The sequence below is a fragment of the Colias philodice genome, chromosome 9 (assembly GCF_061535455.1).
Source record: "Colias philodice isolate Cphi_HAF_F1 chromosome 9, ilColPhil1 Martin Lab GWU primary, whole genome shotgun sequence".
NCBI classification, from domain to species: Eukaryota; Metazoa; Arthropoda; class Insecta; order Lepidoptera; family Pieridae; genus Colias; species Colias philodice.
This window is the reverse complement of record NC_143094.1, coordinates 9627997-9649550: the sequence shown is the minus strand read 5'-3', so window position 1 is coordinate 9649550 and position 21554 is coordinate 9627997. Positions and strand designations below refer to the sequence as shown.

General features: G+C 31.3%; 3 protein-coding genes across 3 annotated transcripts in view; 2 read left to right on the top strand and 1 right to left on the bottom strand.

Annotated features, from left to right (window-relative positions):
• stw (laccase) overlaps window positions 1–2867 on the top strand; it is a 66076-nt gene extending 63209 nt beyond the window's left edge. Inside the window, exons 6-9 of the mRNA XM_089699362.1 lie at window positions 287–482; window positions 741–953; window positions 1240–1470; window positions 1786–2867. Of these exons, the coding sequence (XP_089555488.1) occupies window positions 287–482; window positions 741–953; window positions 1240–1470; window positions 1786–1952 (807 nt within the window). The 3' untranslated portion in view covers window positions 1953–2867. The remainder of the gene's footprint in view (window positions 1–286; window positions 483–740; window positions 954–1239; window positions 1471–1785) is intronic.
• A 4972-nt stretch (window positions 2868–7839) lies between these two features.
• LOC149486056 (lectizyme-like) lies at window positions 7840–10235 on the top strand. Its single transcript, XM_089698551.1, has 5 exons — window positions 7840–7894; window positions 8166–8314; window positions 8652–8803; window positions 9195–9409; window positions 9798–10235. The coding sequence occupies exons 1-5, from the start codon at window positions 7840–7842 to the stop codon at window positions 10172–10174; spliced, it is 948 nt and encodes a 315-aa protein (XP_089554677.1). The 3' UTR covers window positions 10175–10235.
• A 51-nt stretch (window positions 10236–10286) lies between these two features.
• Window positions 10287–19752, bottom strand: LOC149486055 (multicopper oxidase 3-like). Its single transcript, XM_089699364.1, has 9 exons — window positions 19460–19752; window positions 18375–18722; window positions 17514–17727; window positions 16990–17153; window positions 13656–13807; window positions 13202–13403; window positions 12605–12799; window positions 11587–11725; window positions 10287–10913 (listed from the first exon to the last, which is right to left on the bottom strand). The coding sequence occupies exons 1-9, from the start codon at window positions 19581–19583 to the stop codon at window positions 10682–10684; spliced, it is 1770 nt and encodes a 589-aa protein (XP_089555490.1). The 5' UTR covers window positions 19584–19752; the 3' UTR covers window positions 10287–10681.
• Window positions 19753–21554: the final 1802 nt, after the last annotated feature.

Genomic DNA, 21554 nt, shown 5'->3' with positions numbered 1-21554 from the left:
TTTCAGCTCCGAATCCTTTCCTTCCTTTTTACTTTAAGACACAGTAAATATAAGAATAAATTGTAGTTAGTGTATAATAATCACAAGTAGCTATTTAAAGTAGAAGTAGATCTTTAGAAAAGATTTTGGGTGTTAAAATTGTTGGTGGAACATGCAGTGGTGTAAATCCAGGTTGTATATTTATTGTTGTTTCTATCTTATTTTCTTTTATCTTACTTAATTTCTTTCAATTGCTTATAAATACCCGTTTCATAGAAATGTTCTCAATATATTCAATTTTCTCTAGGTATTAAATCCTCTAGATGCGATATGCGATGTTAAACGAAATGACGCTGTGTGCGTCAGCAATCTGAAATCTGCAAAACCTGTGGACAAAGATATCCTTCAAGAACGACCTGATGTCAAGATCTTTCTACCGTTTCGTTTCCATTTCTACAAGCCCAAGGATCTATTTAAGGAAAACACATACAGAAACTATTTAGGTGTGATATTCTTATACTAAATAATTCTCATTATTAAAGTTCAAAATTATATAACTCTCCAATCTTCCATAGCCTAAAAATTGTAAAACTAGATACAAAAAATTTACTGTTTCAATATCTTCTTTTAAACTAGAGTATCAACATCTTCACCGTCATCACCTTGGAAGTTATTTCTTCCAAATAAGTTACCCTAGATCTTCAACATTATAAATTTAAAGTTTAGTATTAGTTCAGAATTTAACTAATATTCCGTTTTAGTTGCTCCCGGTGGAGACCACGTGCTCAGTTTGGTTGACGAGATCTCGTACACGGCGGCTCCAGCCCCTCCACTGTCTCAAATGCACGAATTACCACCAGAGATATTCTGTAACGGAGATAACAGACCCGAAGACTGTCCCGTTGATTGTAGATGCACGCATATGATTGATGTCCCTTTGAACTCTATCGTGGAAATTGTTCTTGTGGACGAAGGTAAATATAATAGAGTTTAATACAATGTAGTTTTAATTCTGAACTGCTTTTTTTCATATGCAAAATGGAAAAGTATAATTTCTGCAGTTAATTTAAAATTACTATTAGGTATGTATTAAATAGGAAAGGTAAGAAATATAGTATTCGATCTTAACACTATCCGACAATTTCCCACTTTCTGTAAAAAAGAACCAAGTACCAAACCTAGCACTCTCAATGAAAATTAAGCGGGTTTAAAATTATGTTAATATTTTATAATACATATTATATTTTCCTCTAATTACAGTGCAATCCCCGAATCTATCTCACCCGTTCCATCTCCACGGGACGCCATACAACGTGATCGGTATGGGTCGATCTCCGGACAAGAACATTAAGAAAATCAACCTCAAGCATGCTCTAGATTTAGACAGGAAAGGCCTATTACACAGACAGTACAATCTACCGCCCTTCAAAGACACGCTCGCGGTGCCTAATAACGGATACGTCGTATTAAGATTAAAGGCTGATAATCCAGGTATTAAACATGAGTAAATTCATATTTCATGCTACATTTTGCATAATTAAAGACTTGATTTGTAATGCTTACGTTTTATACTTACTTCGATTTGCAAATTGTCGATCAGAATTCTGAGAACTAGTTACTCGTAGTTACCTTTAATTCAAGTGAGTAAATAAAATTACATTAAAAGTAATTCATTTAATTATGAACCAAAAATCTATTAGTTCATCATTTAAAGCGTTTAAGATTATATTATGTACCTAATACTTTTGAATTGTCGTTTCAATCATAACTGTCTCAGTTATTTAATTCTTAATAATTATCTTGCAGGATACTGGCTGTTCCACTGTCACTTCATCTACCACATCGTCATCGGAATGAACTTAATACTGCACATAGGAACGCAATCTGACCTACCGCCTGTGCCGCCAAACTTCCCCCGCTGTGGCCACCATTTGCCATCGATAACACCCCCCTACTATCCAATAATACACTAGCCACTTGCATTTCCTCCTAGAACCGAACAATATCTTAGTTAGGTCATCAAATGTACGGCGGTATGATTTAAACTTCAACGTCAAGTATTGCCATAATTTATTTTGTTGTTGAAAATATCAACATGCGACCAACTAATACGAGTAAAAATGTGAACAACTACAAATTACACCTAGAAAACCAAAGCTCCTTTTACTTTTTTCCTCCTTGTTATGCTCTTTATTTTTTCTAGGCGTAGAAAATTAGTACGTTTCATTTTAACAGTTTCATCTTTGTATTATAGTTTTGTACATAATAATTAAGTGAACTCGCATAAATAAGTTTTAATGCTTTAGATATAATTTTGTTTTATGTACAACCAAAATAACATAAAGGCTATAGAATATTAACAGACGTCAAAACAATATTTTATATTCAAACTTTTAAATGATACAAAGTATTATGAAACGGCAATTAAAGTATTAGTTACGTCTTAAATATCATCTTAGGTTTTCATATTGTATTTATATTTAAATTTCATTTCTATCCGAATGTTACCCAAGATTTTGAAATACTAAATATTAGTTTTATTTATATTGAGTTTATGTAAAATAATTAATTAAATGGGTGAACATTCGAATAAATATGGATCATTTTACTAATTATTAATATATAGATTATAGTATGTAATTTTAAAGAATATTATTTATGTTTACACGAAATTCAGCAGTGTGTAATATTTCGGCGTGGAAAAATACAAATAAGATATTTATTATTCATTGCATTTTATATGAATAGAGAAAGTATAATAAGACCATCAAATGTGTTAGATGCGATCCTAATAAATATTTTTAATAATATTTATTACGGTCTTAATGTCTAGCTTCACTCATTTATTATATTTTTTAGTTCGCACCACAGTCAAATTATATTATAACATATAAGTATCTACTTATTGCACGCCTCATAAGCGAAGCGTTGAGGTCGCGCAAAACATCTGATTTTTCAAACTTAAAATGTCTTTATGTATCATACATTGCACTTGTAAGATAATACATACACACACATACCTATTAAGAAGAAACACTATTTTTAACATTCATGATATTTTTGATGTCATTTTTGTTATTTAAACTAGTTAAAAAACAGTTTAAAAAAGTTCTGTCTTGGACGTCCGTGTGTCTGTATGTGCGGAGGATTTTCTTGTTAACACGATAGCGACCGAAATACTTTACTAATCGAGTCTTTTTTTTCTCTTACGCTTGAGTATGCTCAGGTGCAGTATGCAGTATGCCCTTTCATTTTTCAGGGTCTGATTCGATGTGGTTTAATTGTTATTAAATAAACAAAAATAATAATTAATAAATAATTATTAAAAAAAAATTATGAGGCGTGCACTTTTGGATTTTCCAAATTATTTTCATTTATTTTCGCTAAATCATCATTCCGGGAAAGTTAAACTAATTTCAATCCAAACGAGGCGAACTTCATAATCATAAATAATTTTATATTCTATATTCTTTATTGCCAAGATTCAAAGATACCATAACGGTCGTCCTCCATGACGTGACGGTATTGCCTTGACGCAACCTTGAAATTTTATTCTCAACGCGCCTAAAGAAGTTTCACTTCAAAAACTAAGAAAAAAGTTTGCTCGTCTCGTTTGTATAGAAATTAAGTGGAATGCGTGTTATATTGACACAGAGTAATATTTTAAAATAAAGTATACTGCTGTGGTTGGTCCGCATCAAATATATTTATTATATGACAGAAAAATCCCTTAAAACTTTTTTTATTATTTACCTACTACAATATTGAACTTCACCTCAATTTTTTGTTATATTTAATCTTTAAAGCTTTAATATATTGTGCTTATTTTACTGATTCTCTAGTTAGTAATATAATTTATATGTAGTTATGTATTATTGTAATATTAGTCAAAAATATATTAAATAGCGTGATAATAAATAAAATTTCCACGTCGAAACGAATTTTTTTACTAGTGAGTAATAGTCAATTTCAATAAAATGTATTTTTATTCACTTTGTGTTTTATTTGTCATCGTTCAAAAGATGATTGTAACAATTTGGTTACAATACATTTATTGCATGTCTATTATTTATTTACAGCTACAAGAACGAATGTCACCGACAATCAAAGAGATCGGCCATTCTCCCATTACGATACGCACAGGCGATTCAAGTATCCTGCAAGTCTCGGAGACTAGTCGCCGCGGAGTATTTCACATACATTTGTATGTAGGCTCGCACACTACGCTACCGGTACAATGTATGTGAGATACCTATTCCGCGGCGACTAGTCTCCGAGACTTGCAGGATACTTGAATCGCCTGTGCGTATCACAACGGGAGAATGGCCTAAATAACAAGCCTACAATCTACATAGTTTTTTTAATAGATAGAGCTATTCAAGAGGAAGGTTTAACTACAGATATTATTTATTACGGGCAAACAAAGAGAGCAAAGCCGTGGGCGGAAAGCTAGTTAAAAATAAAAAATAGACTTAATTTTCATCCCATTAAATACAAAAAAATATATAGATTCTGCTTAAATACATGAAAAAACGTCCTTATTATGCGCAAGCTATGTACATAATTCTCGCGTAATATTCCGAGGTTAAATAACTTCAGGTTTTTTACAGATATTCTTGAAACAATGTCATCTCTTCATAGTATAAATAAAAATAAAGTCGTTCTGTGTGTCTGTCTTTTTTGTCATCTTTCGACTTTGACAGTTTACACAGTTATTTAGAAAAACTATTTCCGACGGAGTATGCAAAATAATTAATAAAGTTTGATCAAATTGTAAAAAAAAATTGGAATGTTTTATTGGAATTTACTACAGTTAACTCATTGTAACTCACAGTAAATCAAAAACTTCCTTTCCTTTGCCTTACTTTGGCTAAATTAATACACTGGTCATCAAAAAAATCGACCCACCTACACTATGTTTGCTATTTATCGATTATTTCACAAATAAGTCGTCTTAGATTTTTGTATTTTCTTGTAAGGGTCTGATAACATGCTAATCATTATGTTTGTCGAAAATTTTACTGCACTTAAAGATTCTTAACAAATTTTTATACAGAAATACTGTACAGTGTTGATTTGACGGTTTACGGCGGGACAAATTATGCCCGTGTTCCCAGTTCAAAAATGACTTTTTTTGGGATCTCTTGTTCATAACGTTAAGTTTAATAATTGATGCTGTAGTTTTGATAAATTTTGTCTCAATATAATGGATACTACTCTAGCTGAGGCGGCCCAAACTGTGGCTCTACTAAAACAGGGGTTATGTCAACTTGCCGTGGCTAAAAAGTAAAATCTGAGCTGTTTTGCAGTTCGATGAGTTTACCAAAGGTTTCTAGAGAATGGGCAGTATCGATGAAAATATTGATCTGCAAGAAATAGGGCGGCAACTCAAAGGGACGACCCCTAGATAATGTAATCAACTCTACAAAATCGACATCTGTCTGGTGTAGATCTCTAGTGACGCCTGCGTGAAGATAAGGAGGTGGGTATAAATGACAGAACTGTTAGAAGAAGACTTTAGGAGTAGAACCTAAGACCACACAAGTCAGAAACAGGGCCACAATCAGCCACAGCTCATCGACAAACCAGACTTCAATTGACTCGAAATCACGTAAACTGGACTATAGGCCAATGGGAGTCAGTACTTTTGAGTGACAAGATGCGAATGACTTTATATGGTGCTGATAGACGTCTTTATGTCATGCGATGACCAGATGAACGATTTGTTCAGTGCTAGGTAAGAGAAACGGTCGATTATGATGGAGGCTCTGTAAAGTTCTAGAGTGGCATTTCTTTGACAAGACGCACGGAGCTTGACGATAAAAAAATGCTCATTAAATGCTGTTCAATACATTACCGAGGTTTTGGACTATCATATGGTGTAATATGCCGGCTGTATCTGCAAAAACTTTGAGTCTATGCATGATAATGCTCGGAAGCACGTAGAGCGAATCGTGATCCAGTATATTTAGAAGAGGTCCGCATTAGAGTTACACTCTGGTTAGCAAAAAGTCTCGATTTGAAACCTACAGAGCACATGTGGGACAATTAAAAAATAAAGCTTAGAGCTCGTAATTCAGCCCCTACAACAATAGGAGACCTGAAAACCGCCATAAGGGAAGAATGATAACGAATTCCTCAAGAGACCATCAAAATCTTGATTATTTCTTTAAAATGGTGAACGCAGGCTATCATTCCAGAAAGAAGAGAAAGTACTGAGTATAAATTCGAAGGAAACGTGATCATAAGTTTCATGATTACAAAATAAACTGCATTTGAAATTTAATAAAGAAAAAGCTGAAAATTGAGGATTTTGATCTTTCTTCGAAATTGACAATTTTTTTTATGATGTTAATGATTTTATGTGTTTATATTATGTAAATATGCTTGTTTAATTAATCAGTTCAGTTTCCAAACAAATTTTTTCTTTAGTTTGTGAGAAAACCGCAATTTTCCGTAAAAATGCAGGTGGGTCGATTTTTTTGATGACCAGTGTAGTTAGGTACCACAGTATGCCATCTAAACGCACGACGACATACCTACTATTACTGCTGAAGCACAAACAAATTGTTCTTAGAGCTCTAGTCATATGAATTTTAATAAATAAAACGTGACCTAGTGCATAATTATGTAGAATATAATATTATTTAAAACTGTTAAGAATATAAAATTTTATAATGTAGTCAAAAAAAGATACGGCGTTAGTTGAGTTGTGAGGTTTTCTGCAAAAAGAGTGGAATGTAGTTCACAACATTTAACTTGAAAGTTTCTTATAACTTTATTAGTGTCGAAATTTAAATATTATGTACAAGGCTAAATATTAATTTAGCACATGAATTTACTACGTTGTTAACTGAATAGCTGACCTGCTTCAGTATTATAATAACCCGTACGTTTTAAGGTATAAGGTTTAAAGCGTAGTGACTCGAAAGATGGATTGCCTGGAATTTGATGGTCAGAGGTGATAAAATACGGTTCGATTTTAAATAATCTATGTTTCATATGCCAGTGAATAATATTCAATGATATTCATACAAGTAGAAGTAATATCTATCTTTCTGAGTTAACTAAAACCACTACGATACTATTTTTATTAGATCTAGTAGATTTTAGAGCAATGAGCAAAATCTAGTTACTCTACGATTAAATTGCCAGCTAGGCTAGACTTTAATTAAAATACATATCTTATATATAAAAATGAATCGCAAAATGTGTTGGTAAGCGCATAACTCGAGAACGGCTGAACCGATTTCGATAATTCTTTTTTTATTATATTCCTTGAAGTACGAGGATGGTTCTTATGTAGAGAAAACGTAAACATGTACCACGGGCGAAGCCGGGGCGGACCGCTAGTATCTAATAAAATCTTTAAGCATGACCTAAACTCATACGATAAAATGGAAATCTTTTAAAAATACAGGCAACATTTCATTTCAAAAAACTTGCCTGTTTGCCTTTGCTTTGCATAAATTTTATGTTTTGTAAATTATATTCAATTACTCGTATTTGCAGTTAAATATGTACTTGTTGAGTTTTTTTGCAACAAGAGATAGTTAGACCTACTTTTTTGATGTGGCTATATTGCATATAGATAATGAATGATTTTGTTTTCATAAATTTCAGGGAAATTATATTTCCAATTTATTTTCATATTGCCGATTTGCAAATGCAAGCATAAATCGGTATTTGGCGAAAAACATGTAGCGTAGAAGCTTTTGTTCCAACCAAGCTATAATTTTAAGACGAATATTTATTGAATAACAAATAGGTTTCAAACATCTGACCATAATTACATACATTATGATAAAAGCGCGCTTCTCAATGACAACGTGAGTAAGAGCGATTAGTGTCTACAGCACCATGAACTTTATAGTGAACTTGTTATTTTTAACTAAGTGCAGTTTCGTACTATCAGGTTAATATCAATCATAAGTGATTTAACTAACGGATACAAAATTGAAACAATATTGTGGTGATAGATAAGTAAAAATAACAAATTGAATGAATGACCATAAACCTAGAAATAAATAAAGAAAATTCAAACATATACAAAACTAATAAGTACCAAATCAGAATAAAAATCAATTTCGTTTTTTTAACATAATGTTTTCCATCGATTAGATATTTCTCCATAAAAATCCTAGACAAAGCAATAAGAATAAAAGTTAATTCTCTAAAAATTTCAGCAACAATAACCGAATCTGAAGCAGAACCAAGGATAGTCGGAGGGCATGAGGCTAAACCATACAGTCACCCATACTTGGTGTCGTTACAGTTAAGGTTTCTGTGGCTAAGAGCGCATATATGTGGTGGTAGTATTCTGAATGAAAACTGGGTAAGTCCAATAAACTTATTTTACCAAAAATAAATAGTTTAAAAACTACTGTCTCAACGAAAATTTCAGGACTAAAATCTGTTTTTTGGGGTCGAAACAGCAAGATTTATTATAACTTCCATTCAAGTAAACTTTTGATTTTTAACATAAGTAGTTAACATAAGATTAAATAGTATCTAATAGATTTATATATTGTTATACTCTGGTATCTTGATATTATTTATATGAATAAAAATGTATGGCTTCTATAATTACACCCACAACCTTACTATAATTTTAATAATTATCTGAAGGATTGCTTTCTGAAAAAGTTGTCGAAACGGCCTTTGATCTACAGGTCGTGACAGCAGCTCATTGTATCCCTGACTCATGGTTGACAAGTTGGATGCCGATGGATGCTATCGCTGGAACTCACGATGTATCTGACTATGGATTAAAAGCACAAATCAGAACAGTCCGTTCAAGAATCACTCATCCAAATTATGCTGGGTACGTTTTAAATTGATTTACAATTGTTTTAATTGTTTTAACGTCTTTTATGCTAATGAAAAAAATATGAATTATTCATCATTGACAATTGTCTATTTTAACAAAATAAATAATATTAACTTATATCATCCTTAAGACTATTTCTCTTCTCATTCTTCAACGACATAATAGACGGTAAGGAATGAGAAGATAAACATAAACATACATCGAATGAATAAAATCTCTTAACTACGTTTATATCATCACTTCATATTTAAAGTGGTACCTTTAATAGGTTCTTAATTCTTATCTCTAATCCCGTTTGAGCAATTTGGTAAGATGTATCTCGATAATTATATTGAGTACCTACTCTAATTCCAATAGTCTCAAAGAATTTCTTTCTGTTTTACAGCGGCATAGGTCCATACGATATAGCTGTGCTAAAACTTGGATTGCCATTTTACTTCACTAACGAAGTGCAACCAATAAGTCTCCCCAAATACTATGATGAATTCGAGAACAAAGCCATGAAATTAGTTGGTTGGGGAGCTCTTAGCACGACAGTGTTTATACCAGATTTGCCCAGCAGGTTGCAGGAAGTACAAGTGAAACACCTTTCTTATGATGGTAATTATTTGAATGTACATAGTTAGTTTACGACTATTAGGGCCGATTTTTCAATCCATGGTTAAAACTTATCCGCCCAATAAAGTATTACACGATAATATTAAAATGTCACTCGTAAACTGTCAAAGACGGGCAAAGAATACATTTTTGAAATGGTAGTTTAATACGTTATTCGACGAATAAGTTTTATCCAAGGATTGAAGAATCAGCCCTTACTCGAATAATAAACAAAACAAAATTATTCTCATAATAGTAAGATAAATTTAACTTCATTTAATTAATAAACCCATTTCCAATCGTTACCTTTTCCATGAGTCTGCTGAGTATTAAATAGAAACCTTTTAAATTATTTACTTATAGAAAATCTATATATAATTTACATTTTCAGCTTGCTATGATGCCATTGATAAAGTAAAGGATGTAAATGAAGGTAATCCCCTGGACCCTACTGCACACATTTGCACTGGACCTATTTCTGGAGGCATCGCTGCATGCAACGGAGACTCTGGCGGACCATTAGTTCAAATGGTACCAAAACCAACAGATTACGAGGATACTGAGAACTATGATGATAACTACATAGAAAATGATAAGAAATCCAAACCCAGCAACAGATTCAATGCTAGTGATTCAAATGAAATACCTAAAATTGTGGGAATTGTTTCATGGGGTCTCTCGCCATGTGGAATAAAAGGTGGTCCTACTGTTTACACAAGAGTTTCTGAATATTTAGATTTTATTCATGAATATATTGACCTCGCGTAGAATTTGATGTACCCGCATTAGTTGTAGAAAGATAAATTTATTACGATTCTTATGTGTTTATATTACGTACCTCATCAATGGAAATAATAAAGAAATTAAAAAAACAAACAGATTTCGGTATTTACTCATTTATTTCGTATACCTACCATCATTTTAAAACAAAAAATCACACTTTCAAAATAAATACAACTTAAACCTATCTTATTTACAAATTACAAGCCTTTGAAATAAAGCACCTGCTTCAATACTTAAACTTAAAAACTATATACAATAAATACGATTTCCAAAATTGTGCAGTACACGATTGGGAATATTACAACAGCAATTATAATATGTACTTATTAGTTTGAGTTACATTGTTTGTTTTCTACTTTCTTTCAAAATTATACGCTAAGATTTCCGTAGTGGCTATAGGACGTATAGGCAATTGTCACTATAATTATTGTAAGTAACCCTTATATTTCTTCCACTTTCTTTTCATACACAAACACTTAAAAGTCAATCTCTTCAGTGAAGTAATACATCTGCTGGTTTATAACTGCCACAACTCGGTAACGTATCAACCACCGCCTTAGGTATTGCTATGGGTGTGTTAATTAATATTGCAACAGGTAATGTAAGGCTGCACGACCTACACTCAAACAACCAGGTCCCTCCATTATCTGGGTTGATCCTTACGATCGTAAAACCTTTGTTCGGTACCGCTATTGTGTCCTTAATTGGCGGGTTTTGCAAGTTTCTGAAATGTTAATTGGTGTTATATTGATGTTTTATGGCTTGTAAAGTCCTTGGCAGTTATATTTCCATTGCAATAAAAAAAAGAAACGTCAGGTCAGCAGGCAATATGGATAATATTATATAAGATTAAATGTGAAAGCAAGATACAGGAAGGAATGTTTTGTAATGAAGAGAGTAAACAGATGCCTTGAATTGTCAACACTAAATATATTTAAAACTTAATTTTTACGTTGGCAAAACATTAAATTATCAAAATATACTTGACATTAAAAAACAATCAAGGTTTTTGTTATTATTACATAGTTACTAATCATTATTATTTAGATAGTTTTGCAATACACTTAGCTATTTACCAGTAAATGACTACTAGATGGCGCTAATGAATATAGAAATAGAGCTTTGAGCATGTTCATTATGTGGCCTTTATAATATTATACATAGGTATTATTACCACAGACTAATAATAATATACTACGTATACAAGTATTACGGTTAAAAGCAAATGTTCCAATACTCAAAATTTATTCTTTCATTTCTTCTTCTATCATAATATCCTCTTCCCGTACAAAAACGTAATATCTTTTTCCCGTACATGAAAACTTAATATCCTTTTCCCGTACTTAGAACTAACTATACAGTTTTAAAAAATAAATTATATTGTATTCAAAACTTACCTAACTATAAGACCATCTTTGTCCAACTTCTCAAATTCTTTTCTCGATAAGGGAAGTCCGGCTGGACTCTGCCAAGACGCAATGACATGCATACTATAGCCGTGCATGTGAAAAGTATACGAGTCATTACTGTTGAAACCTGAAAATGTATGCAAAATATATTTTGAATGATACATCAAAATAAAACCTTATACAATAGTAAATGGTAAAAAATTTAAACATAAAACTAGACTGAAGATATCTCGAAAACATTTTTGGCGCACATTAACTTTAATTACCAACCCTGAACCCAGAAGAACCTCAAACAAATTTCGTCTAAATGAAATTTGCATTCCTTGAGTTGTTAAGAATGAACATAGAAAATAAGAATAGCACTTTATCTGCTTTATCTAGGCATTTTGCTTGGTTCTCTTGGGAAAGGGGATCAAGGCGTTGTCCGATTTCATTCAACTTTTGTTTTGTTAGAAAGTATCTTTACAAAATGTACCGTAAAATTTTCATGGTTTCGATTTTATAGTGCAGAAACATAAAAAGCATCGCTACAAAAAGTTCTTAATGCTTACTACGTACTATTAGCTTTATTTATGTTGAAGTTAATTGAGTGAACGGAAATTGTTTCGAAACTTATGCTAGCTAACTTATGCTAGGTCACAAAATACCTTTTCGTAGCTCTTATCTGTACTACCTACGTTATAGAATTAAACTAAGAAAACTTTATAATCTTAGGTATATTACATTTTATAAATTCGGTATTAAAATAAGATCTAGTTAACATATTTTTTACCTTTTTCACACGTTTTTAGTTATATGTTTGTAAATGACCTTTAGACTCGATTTCGACCCACTTTAATCGGACAGATTAAATTCAAACTTTGTACACTTGTCTAGAATCGCAGAAAATACAATATTTTTATGAATCTAAGCGTGTTTTTAGGTTGTTTTGTAAACTATAATACTTCTCTTAATAGTAATCATTTATACAAATTGAAAAATATGATATCAAATAAATTTTAATTACCTTCATTAACTAAAATGAGTTCCACTTCTTCATTGGCAGTCTTCAAAGTCTGCAGGCATTGCACATCATAGTGCTTTTCTTCAGCTCCCACGTCACAAACAATATGATTGAATACATCTCTAGGTTTCAATAATAATGGTGAGTTAGGGAACAAGAAGTTTTTACGATTAATTTGGACTACACTATCTGTGAGTGCTGCAATATGAATAATATTAATTAATTAATAATAGGTACATTCAAAGTTCTACGCTAAAAGCTATGTGATTGGAACGAAAATATTTTTTACACATGAGGTTTTTCTGCATTGATATATCATGGCCAATAAGAACCTTTTCTAAATAAACCCTTCTGTTAAAAAATAATAGAAACCTATTTAAAGGTTACATGTTCATTTGTTTTTATTAAATTACAATTACGTTTATATTATTATTTATTATCATAAATATGTATGAAGATTGAAGTTGTTCCAAAAAAAGCAGATAGGTACATAAAATAAATCACACACAATTTACACTTTGTGTCAAATAAAGATCAAGGTAAAATCAAAGTTCAAATATACCTTTCTAATTTGGAGTATAATTATTTAAAAGTACTTACACAATGCTGAAGGATATAAAGGCTTCTTTGGTAGAGCATCGCTTATATACCGATAGTCTAAATCTTCGTCTTTAACCTTAATTGCATTTTTATCTATGCCAAGGTAAAATGATTTGATTTTATTTGCGAGATTTGCGTCTTTGTTAGATAAAAGCTTCTGACCAGTGATTATATTACTAATATCGTAATTCAATTCGGTATTCTGAAAAATATTTGAAATTTATGAATACTTTTCAATTTAAAGCACATTGTGTTATTGTGGATTCACATTAGCGCATAATTTAATTTGCATACAAAAAATCGTACAAGGAGTTTATACGTTAATTATAATTATTATGCTTAAATATTTATGTTTATGTGCGACGGACAGAAAAAGAAAAAAACAGTTTGTTTTTTATAGCTTGACTATAAAAGTCTTAGCCACAATTAACACGTCATATTAAAAAAAACTTACCGGCACATTTTCTAACATTGAAGTATAGTTAAATCCAGAATAAATGAACATAGATCTAGCTTTCAAACTATCGCAAGCACTTTCTCCTTTGACTATAAGCCAATAGCCTCCACTGCTTTGATCGGCGCGTACGACGACGTCCATTCGTTCTCCTGTAATTTATAAAAAAAAATGTATAATTAACGTTTTGGGATATACAGCATATGAATATATTTTTTCTTTGTTTCGGCAATATTACGGCAACGTTATTATATATATATTCGAAGTCAGGTAGCAGATAGAGTGTAAAGATCCAATCGAATAATTAGCGAAGTGAAGTACCAATGCATTGCTTTTTTAATTCCTAATATTTAATTAAGTAAGGTATTATGTAGAGTGAAGTTATGAATTTGGTATATAGATTGTATTATATGTATTGTTATAATGTCGTTATACTTTTCAATTAACACTTCGTTTCCTTATTTAACCCCTTTCCATTAATAACTGTTATTCGACTTGTACATTATTGTTTACACGTCAAATAATAATCACCCATAACATTATTTATTACAGCTATACATATAATTAGATTATGTAACGTGACAACAAATTATAAAGATAAAACATGCAACGCAAGAAAACCATGAATAATGATAGTAATATTATAGAAAGTGAAATTGAGAAGAGTAAAAGCGTAACTGGTTTGTGACTATCTTGGCCTTAAACTTTGAGTGCAAGTACTCAATAAGACAACCACACCTTTCTCTGTACATTTCTTATTAACTTTTTGTGACCCTTTACCTTTTAAAGAATTTGACACTGTTATCGAGGTGAAATTTTTGTGCACACCTTTTTTTGTTTTTAGCACCTTATCTTTATGATATGTGTACAAATACATTATGTAAAATATTTTAGGAAACAATTTGAAGGAAGAAAATGTTTTCCATGTCGATATAGGTACAAAGTGTTATATGTACATATACAAATTAGGAATCGTTTCGCTCGTAAATTGAATTGTGTATTATATAATGTAGTTATTCAAACAATCCTCTTATATTTTTAAGCATGTGCTGACAAATTAAGTTTAAATTTAAACACTAAATAGGTGATATAGAAAACAGCTCTATATTGTTTAATTCTATAGTCTGAACTATTCAGTATTCTTACAAATTAAGGATCTAATATTGGCATAACCGCAATATAAAAATTAAAATGCTAATTAGTTTTTTGAGGTACCTTAACCACAGTATAACAATTCACTATACTGAGATGAGCAAAACAGCATGACTCTACTGGACTGTGGTCATCAAAATGATGTTACTAAGTTTCACTGTCGGTAATATCTCGTGACGTAGTTATCACTTTCATTTTTAAATTATTGAGATTTTTACAGCAGTGATGCTTTATTTTTAATGTTATGTCTACGATTTATCGTTACAAACTATGTTAAGTAAAAATATTAATAAATTTATACGTTGCCTGTGATATTGCGTAATATTTTAAGGTAAAAACGTTATCGATATATTTTTAACTAAATACAAATAACTAAAAACTATAATTACATTCTAGAAAAAGAAAGAAAAGGGATAAATGTCACACTGGTTTTAAACCTATTTATATATAAACAGTCTGTTGACTGCATCTTTTTTTTAATATTCTGCGTAAAATTTAATTAATTGACAACCACATATTCGTACAATACATTCAAGTAATTAAATAGTCAATTAATCATTATTTATAAGGCAGATCATGTTAACGAGGAACTAAAAGTGTTTAAAAGGTGAAGATTTTACGTAATTTTTCACTTCCTTCATCCAAGCTAAATGTCATAATGTAAAGCCGTTTCAAAACTGAAATATGACTTCGTGTAACACGCCATACGTAACATTTCGTTTCAGCATCAATTTAAATTAGTAGCAACAAATAAATTCATTTTAGTGTCCATATAATATATGAACAATAAGGTAATGACCTACTCTTAATTTACGTTACACGTTTCGTTAATATTATTTAATATTTTTAATGTATCGTCGATGGATGAATGCCTTCTTATATTTTAACGTCATAAATATTCAATACCAATTCAGATACTTTAATAAAGAAATAGTTTTACCATTTTACAAACATAGTGTTTCTAATTTTTATCCTAATGTTTTTCTTAAAATGACAATCCATAGGTGGAAGTGTAACCTTTCAATTTAATTGAGTTTCGCTTGTTATCGATCCATACAATATTCTTACATAAGTTATCTTAGTTTTAATAGCCTCTACAGAATAACGGCAGCTCTCAATTCTTAACATATTGCACGCCTCATAAGCGAAGCGTTGAGGTGGGTACTACTGTCACTTCGCGCAAAACATCTGATTTTTCAAACTTAAAATGTCTTTATGTATCATACATTGCACTTGTAAGATAATACATACACACACATATTAAGAAAAAACACTATTTTTAACGTTCATGATATTTTTGATGTCATTTTTGTTATTTAAACTAGTTAAAAAACAGTTTAAAAAAGTTCTGTCTTGGACGTCCGTGTGTCTGTATGTGCGGATCCTTTTTCTTGTTAACACGATAGCGACCGAAATACTTTACTAATCGAGTCTTTTTTTTCTCTTACGCTTGAGTATGCTCAGGAATAGAACCCTTTCATTTTTCAGGGTTTGATTCGATGTGGTTTAATTGTTATTAAATAAACAAAAATAATCATTAATAAATATTTATTAAAAAAAAATTATGAGGCGTGCACTTTTGGATTTTCCAAATTATTTTTTCTCTATATCCTCATTAACCTCTCGTATACATTGGTTATTCATGATTAAATAAAAAATAAACAACTCATTGAACCAATTACCCTGACCGTAACCTGACCTTTTGTATTAATATCATATATGAATAATCAAAAGCAGAACGTAATAAAAGAATTCAAGTTTTGCTTCATATTTGTCGATTTTGTCAAGAACCAGTTTAAATATCATGCTGAAAATATCATGAACGTTCATAAAATGATTATCTCGATATATTTAAATTGAGATAATTTTTGGATGAATTCTGAATGAAATTTTCCGCACTGAGACCAACCAATTTAATTTTTAGTCATTAGAACAAAGCATGTTTTATTCATCGTGTATCTCTCATTTTAAATATGACTTTTTTTTCTAAAAAGTAAAACCTTTCATAGGTTCTAAAAGTTGATCAATAATAGTTCTGATGATGTTTGAAGGCGGGATATATTTTTTTTACATTTGCTCCCGTGGATTTAAAATACCTGTTTATTATTTAAATCAAAAACACCTGTTTATTATGTAAATCTAAGTGACTTTTCCATTATATCACATAAACTTCATGCCTTACCAGGATAAAGTTTAACAGCAGCTGCAGTGACTGGTTGGACGGGTTTCCCATCGCTCGCCACGACCGTCATCAAATGGTCATTAATACTGACCACTATGGGACACTCGATCCCAATCGCGTTTATGAGCCGCAATCGATAGCCGTATGATTGCATTACGAATAATCTACAAAATATAGATTAGATGAACTTACAGTCAGACAGTTAGTTTTTAATATATGGTATTTAAGTTACCTTATTCATATTATTTTATTATTTATTATTTACCTTTTTTTTATTTACCTTATGGTATATAGTCCCAATACCAATATAGTCTACGAGTTGGTATAGCTTTGAACTGAGCAATGGATTTGTATTAAATATATATTGTGTTATCATAGTGGAACATAATGCAGTCCAATCCACTCTCCTACATGTGAAAGTTATGCTTGCAACATCTACGTTAATGTACCATATGAGTTCAATAATTTTTAAACTCGAAATTGATCTATTGCGAACTAATATTGTCTTAAATCTTCACACTTACTTAGTTCCCTTGGCGTCTCCGTTTATGACTAGACTACTAGGTGGTATGTCGTTTATCACATTCAAACTTGCTGAAAGAAGCTCTGGGAACCTCGCCCCGATTATAAGAGTGTGCTCTTGGCTTCTATCGTAGTCGTATAGAGAAGAATGAGGCTCCATAGGCTGTGGTTGGTCTACTATCAGACTGCCATAGACACCGTCGCTTTGATGAGCCACTAGAAAGGAAACATTAATCTACAGATGTATTAACTTCTAAAAAACTGTTATGTTATTGCTTTTCGTTATGTAATCTTGCCATAAATCATAACTTTTTATAAAAATTAACATACCAATTTATCATCTTTTTTGTCTAGTGACGTAAATTCGTGGAAACAAGTTTTCAAAGCAAAACATCGATTATATACTATGTTTCTTTAATTTCTTTAATATCTTCGTTCAAAATAAAGATAAAATAGTTAAAAGCAGAGTAACCTTACAAATAATCCTAACATCACACAATATCTCAAATAATATGAACCAAAATACAGTTTTTTCAAGACACTGATAAGGTTCCTAAATTCAAATTCTTATATTTGGCATTTGTGATTCCAACTTGCATCATCACGAAGTTACAAAATTGTGAGATGAAGATGTAACAAACAATCAAAAACGCATTTACTTTCTCTAGCGCGAATGTCTCACTTTCTTCGGTCTATTTTACATCATTGTATTAACTTAACGCTAAATATCTATCGGTTTATGCAATGAATATATGATATTTTTCAATTTAACATAATTTTTAATCAGTTAATATTTTGAGGAAAATGTAAGTTTCGATAGTTGGCTAATAGATTTCATAAATCGTATTCCTTGTCAAAATTACCTGAATTAGCATGATAGAAGAATGTTCCTGGAGACGACGCTTTAAACGCATATTTATACGTAGATCCATAAGTAATAGGACACTGCGTGATCATGGGAACACCGTCCATGTATGGCGTCCCGCGCTGTTCCAGCCCATGCCAATGGATGGCTAAATCTTGATCCGGGATCTTATTCTTAACTTGGACAATGATTATATCATGAACACACACATGTATAGCCGGTCCTGGGCTCACACCGTTGATGGTAAGCGCTGGACCATCGTCCTGTAGTGAAGGCTCCACGTCGAATTTATAATAGCATCTACGAGGTTTCACGTTGAACTTGCAAGGTCGATGGCATGATTTGTCTGCAAAGGTTTCGTATTTTGCAATGTCCGTAAATATTGTGGCTATTGCGGACATTAGAATTAATAACAAGGCAAAACATAATTTTGCTGAATCGGGACATTTGATTTGCTGATTTATAAATTGAGAAGGCGGAGTTCAAGAGTCTTGTGTTTGAAATATTTAGGCATTATTTGAAGAATACAGCAAAAAGAAAGAAAGACAGACTTATATTATATCGCTAGTCAGACGCTATAAAGAAAATAGGCGTAAATTGGATGTCTGGAGCGCACAATAGTGCAGCCTGGAGGAGACCTTCACTATTAATTGAAGTAAATACTTAGTTCTCCCTTAAATTACATTTATTTATAGGTCTAATTATTTTAAATAAATAAATTGCTCGATTATCTATAATTATTTATATACAATTAATTTCCTTTTTGGACCGCCTCCTTGGTACAGTGGTTGACGCGTGAGCGTAGAACCGAGGGGTCCTGGGTTCGATTCCCGGTGGAGACGAAGAAAAAAAAAATGTCTCGGTCTGGCAGGACACAGAAGGCTGATCACCTACTTGTCCCTAAAGAAAATCGATCAGTGAAACAGATGTATGAATAATGCATCTGCCCCTTACCCCACTAGGGGACACGGGACTTCACTTTTAATTTCCTTTGGTTCTGCTAATACAATCTATTATTTTCTCAGATTATAAAATTAACTCAATCGAGACTGCATAAAAACAAATACATATATTATTACTCACCTGATTTCTGTGTAGTATCGGTCAGAAAAATCGTATCACTCGTCGGAGCGAAGCTTTCCAAAGAAGCCTTACCATTGTTGCTTATATTAGCAATAACAAAAAAACAAAAAACAAACAACTTCATATTGTAAACTTCACTATAGATATAGAACTATAACGACATGAGCATGGTACTGACTATGAACGATGTATGTAAACAATACAGATAACAGATAATATAAAAATGAAATGAATATTTGGTATGCCGGTACACACGTGTCGTTCCTCCGACGACTCTGACTCACTAACTGCGCCAAACAAGGCAAAGCCAAGACGGGCTGAATTCAGAAGCGAGGAAATACCTTTCTAGTTTCGTCGTGTTTCTTTTAAAATACACATGCAGTTTGAACTTCTTTTACATATTATTTATACCTAAATATTATACACATTATTGCACGCCTCATAAGCGAAGCGTTGAGGTGGGTACTACTGTCACTTCGCGCAAAACATCTGATTTTTCAAACTTAAAATGTCTTTATGTATCATACATTGCACTTGTAAGATAATACATACACACACATATTAAGAAAAAACACTATTTTTAACGTTCATGATATTTTTGATGTCATTTTTGTTATTTAAACTAGTTAAAAAACAGTTTAAAAAAGTTCTGTCTTGGACGTCCGTGTGTCTGTATGTGCGGATCCTTTTTCTTGTTAACACGATAGCGACCGAAATACTTTACGTACTAATCGAGTCTTTTTTTTTCTCTTACGCTTGAGTATGCTCAGGAATAGAACCCTTTCATTTTTCAGGGTCTGATTCGTGTGGTTTAATTGTTATTAAATAAACAAAAATAATAATTAATAAATATTTATTAAAAAAAAATTATGAGGCGTGCACTTTTGGATTTTCCAAATTTTTTTAAATGCTTTTTAGACCATTATAATTTTTATGTTTGTTTTATGATAAATGGGAATATTGCAAACCACAATAAGAAAATTTAATATTGGTAAAAATAAACACATGAAAATTTAAAAAAAAAAGTAGAGCTACGAAATATTTTATAATTCATTTGATTATTAATTAATAGATAGAGCTCAAAGTAAAATATTCTAATATATAATATTTTTATTTGTATGTAAATAATACATTATTCTACTCATGTGAGTAAATGATAAAAATAAAATATAGATAAATAAAGGTATTTAACTGCATTAAATATATATAACGCTCCAATAAACGAAGAAGAGATTTGAGCTGATTCGTTTTGTTTCTTAACTGAAACCCAAGTTGACATTATTAGGGCAAAACATTGCGAGTTCCGTATGTTTAGAAATATTATATAACACGTAATGGCGACATAGAAATGATCGAAATATATCCCAGTTGTTCAAACATACATATACTAGCATAAGTTGTACGTATATACGGAGGGTTCGCGTTAACTTTCCGGGTTTTTTTTTTCTTATATGGATAAAAGTTATATTTTATGATTGGAAAGACATCTAGACAATATAAAAGCCCAAACATTATTGCTATAGTTGCTCCGTAAAGTGTACACTAAAATTGATATTGTAAAGTATCACATATTATACAGAATACTGGCCTTGCTTAGTGGGACAAGGGTAAAGAGGAAAAGAATTATTATTGTATAGAAAACGCATATAGAGCAGTTGCTCTATTCAGTGAATTTAGTGCAAAGTTATAGGTACACGTTGCTATTTTCTTTTTTCGATTCTAATACTTACACCATGTTTGATTATATTTTTTTTGAATTTTGTTGTTTTTTTTAGAAAATCATATTATTTATTTATTTACTTACTTTATGATACTGTGATGGTTGGATGATAAAATACGAGTTTATCTTTTTGCTTCAGAAAATGCAATAATTACCAAATATATTTCGGAACTGAGAGATAATCTAATAAACTGTCAATACAATAGTTTGGTTAATTCAAGTTATGAAATAACGCAAAAGAAAAGCACCCAATTACCAAATATTTTATCAGTAGTTTATCAGCTAGTTTTTTAGTATATTAGTTTTGCCTTTGTTACAAAGAACACTAATTGCTGCAACGCCGAGCGAACCGAAAGCGTTCCAAATCATATTATT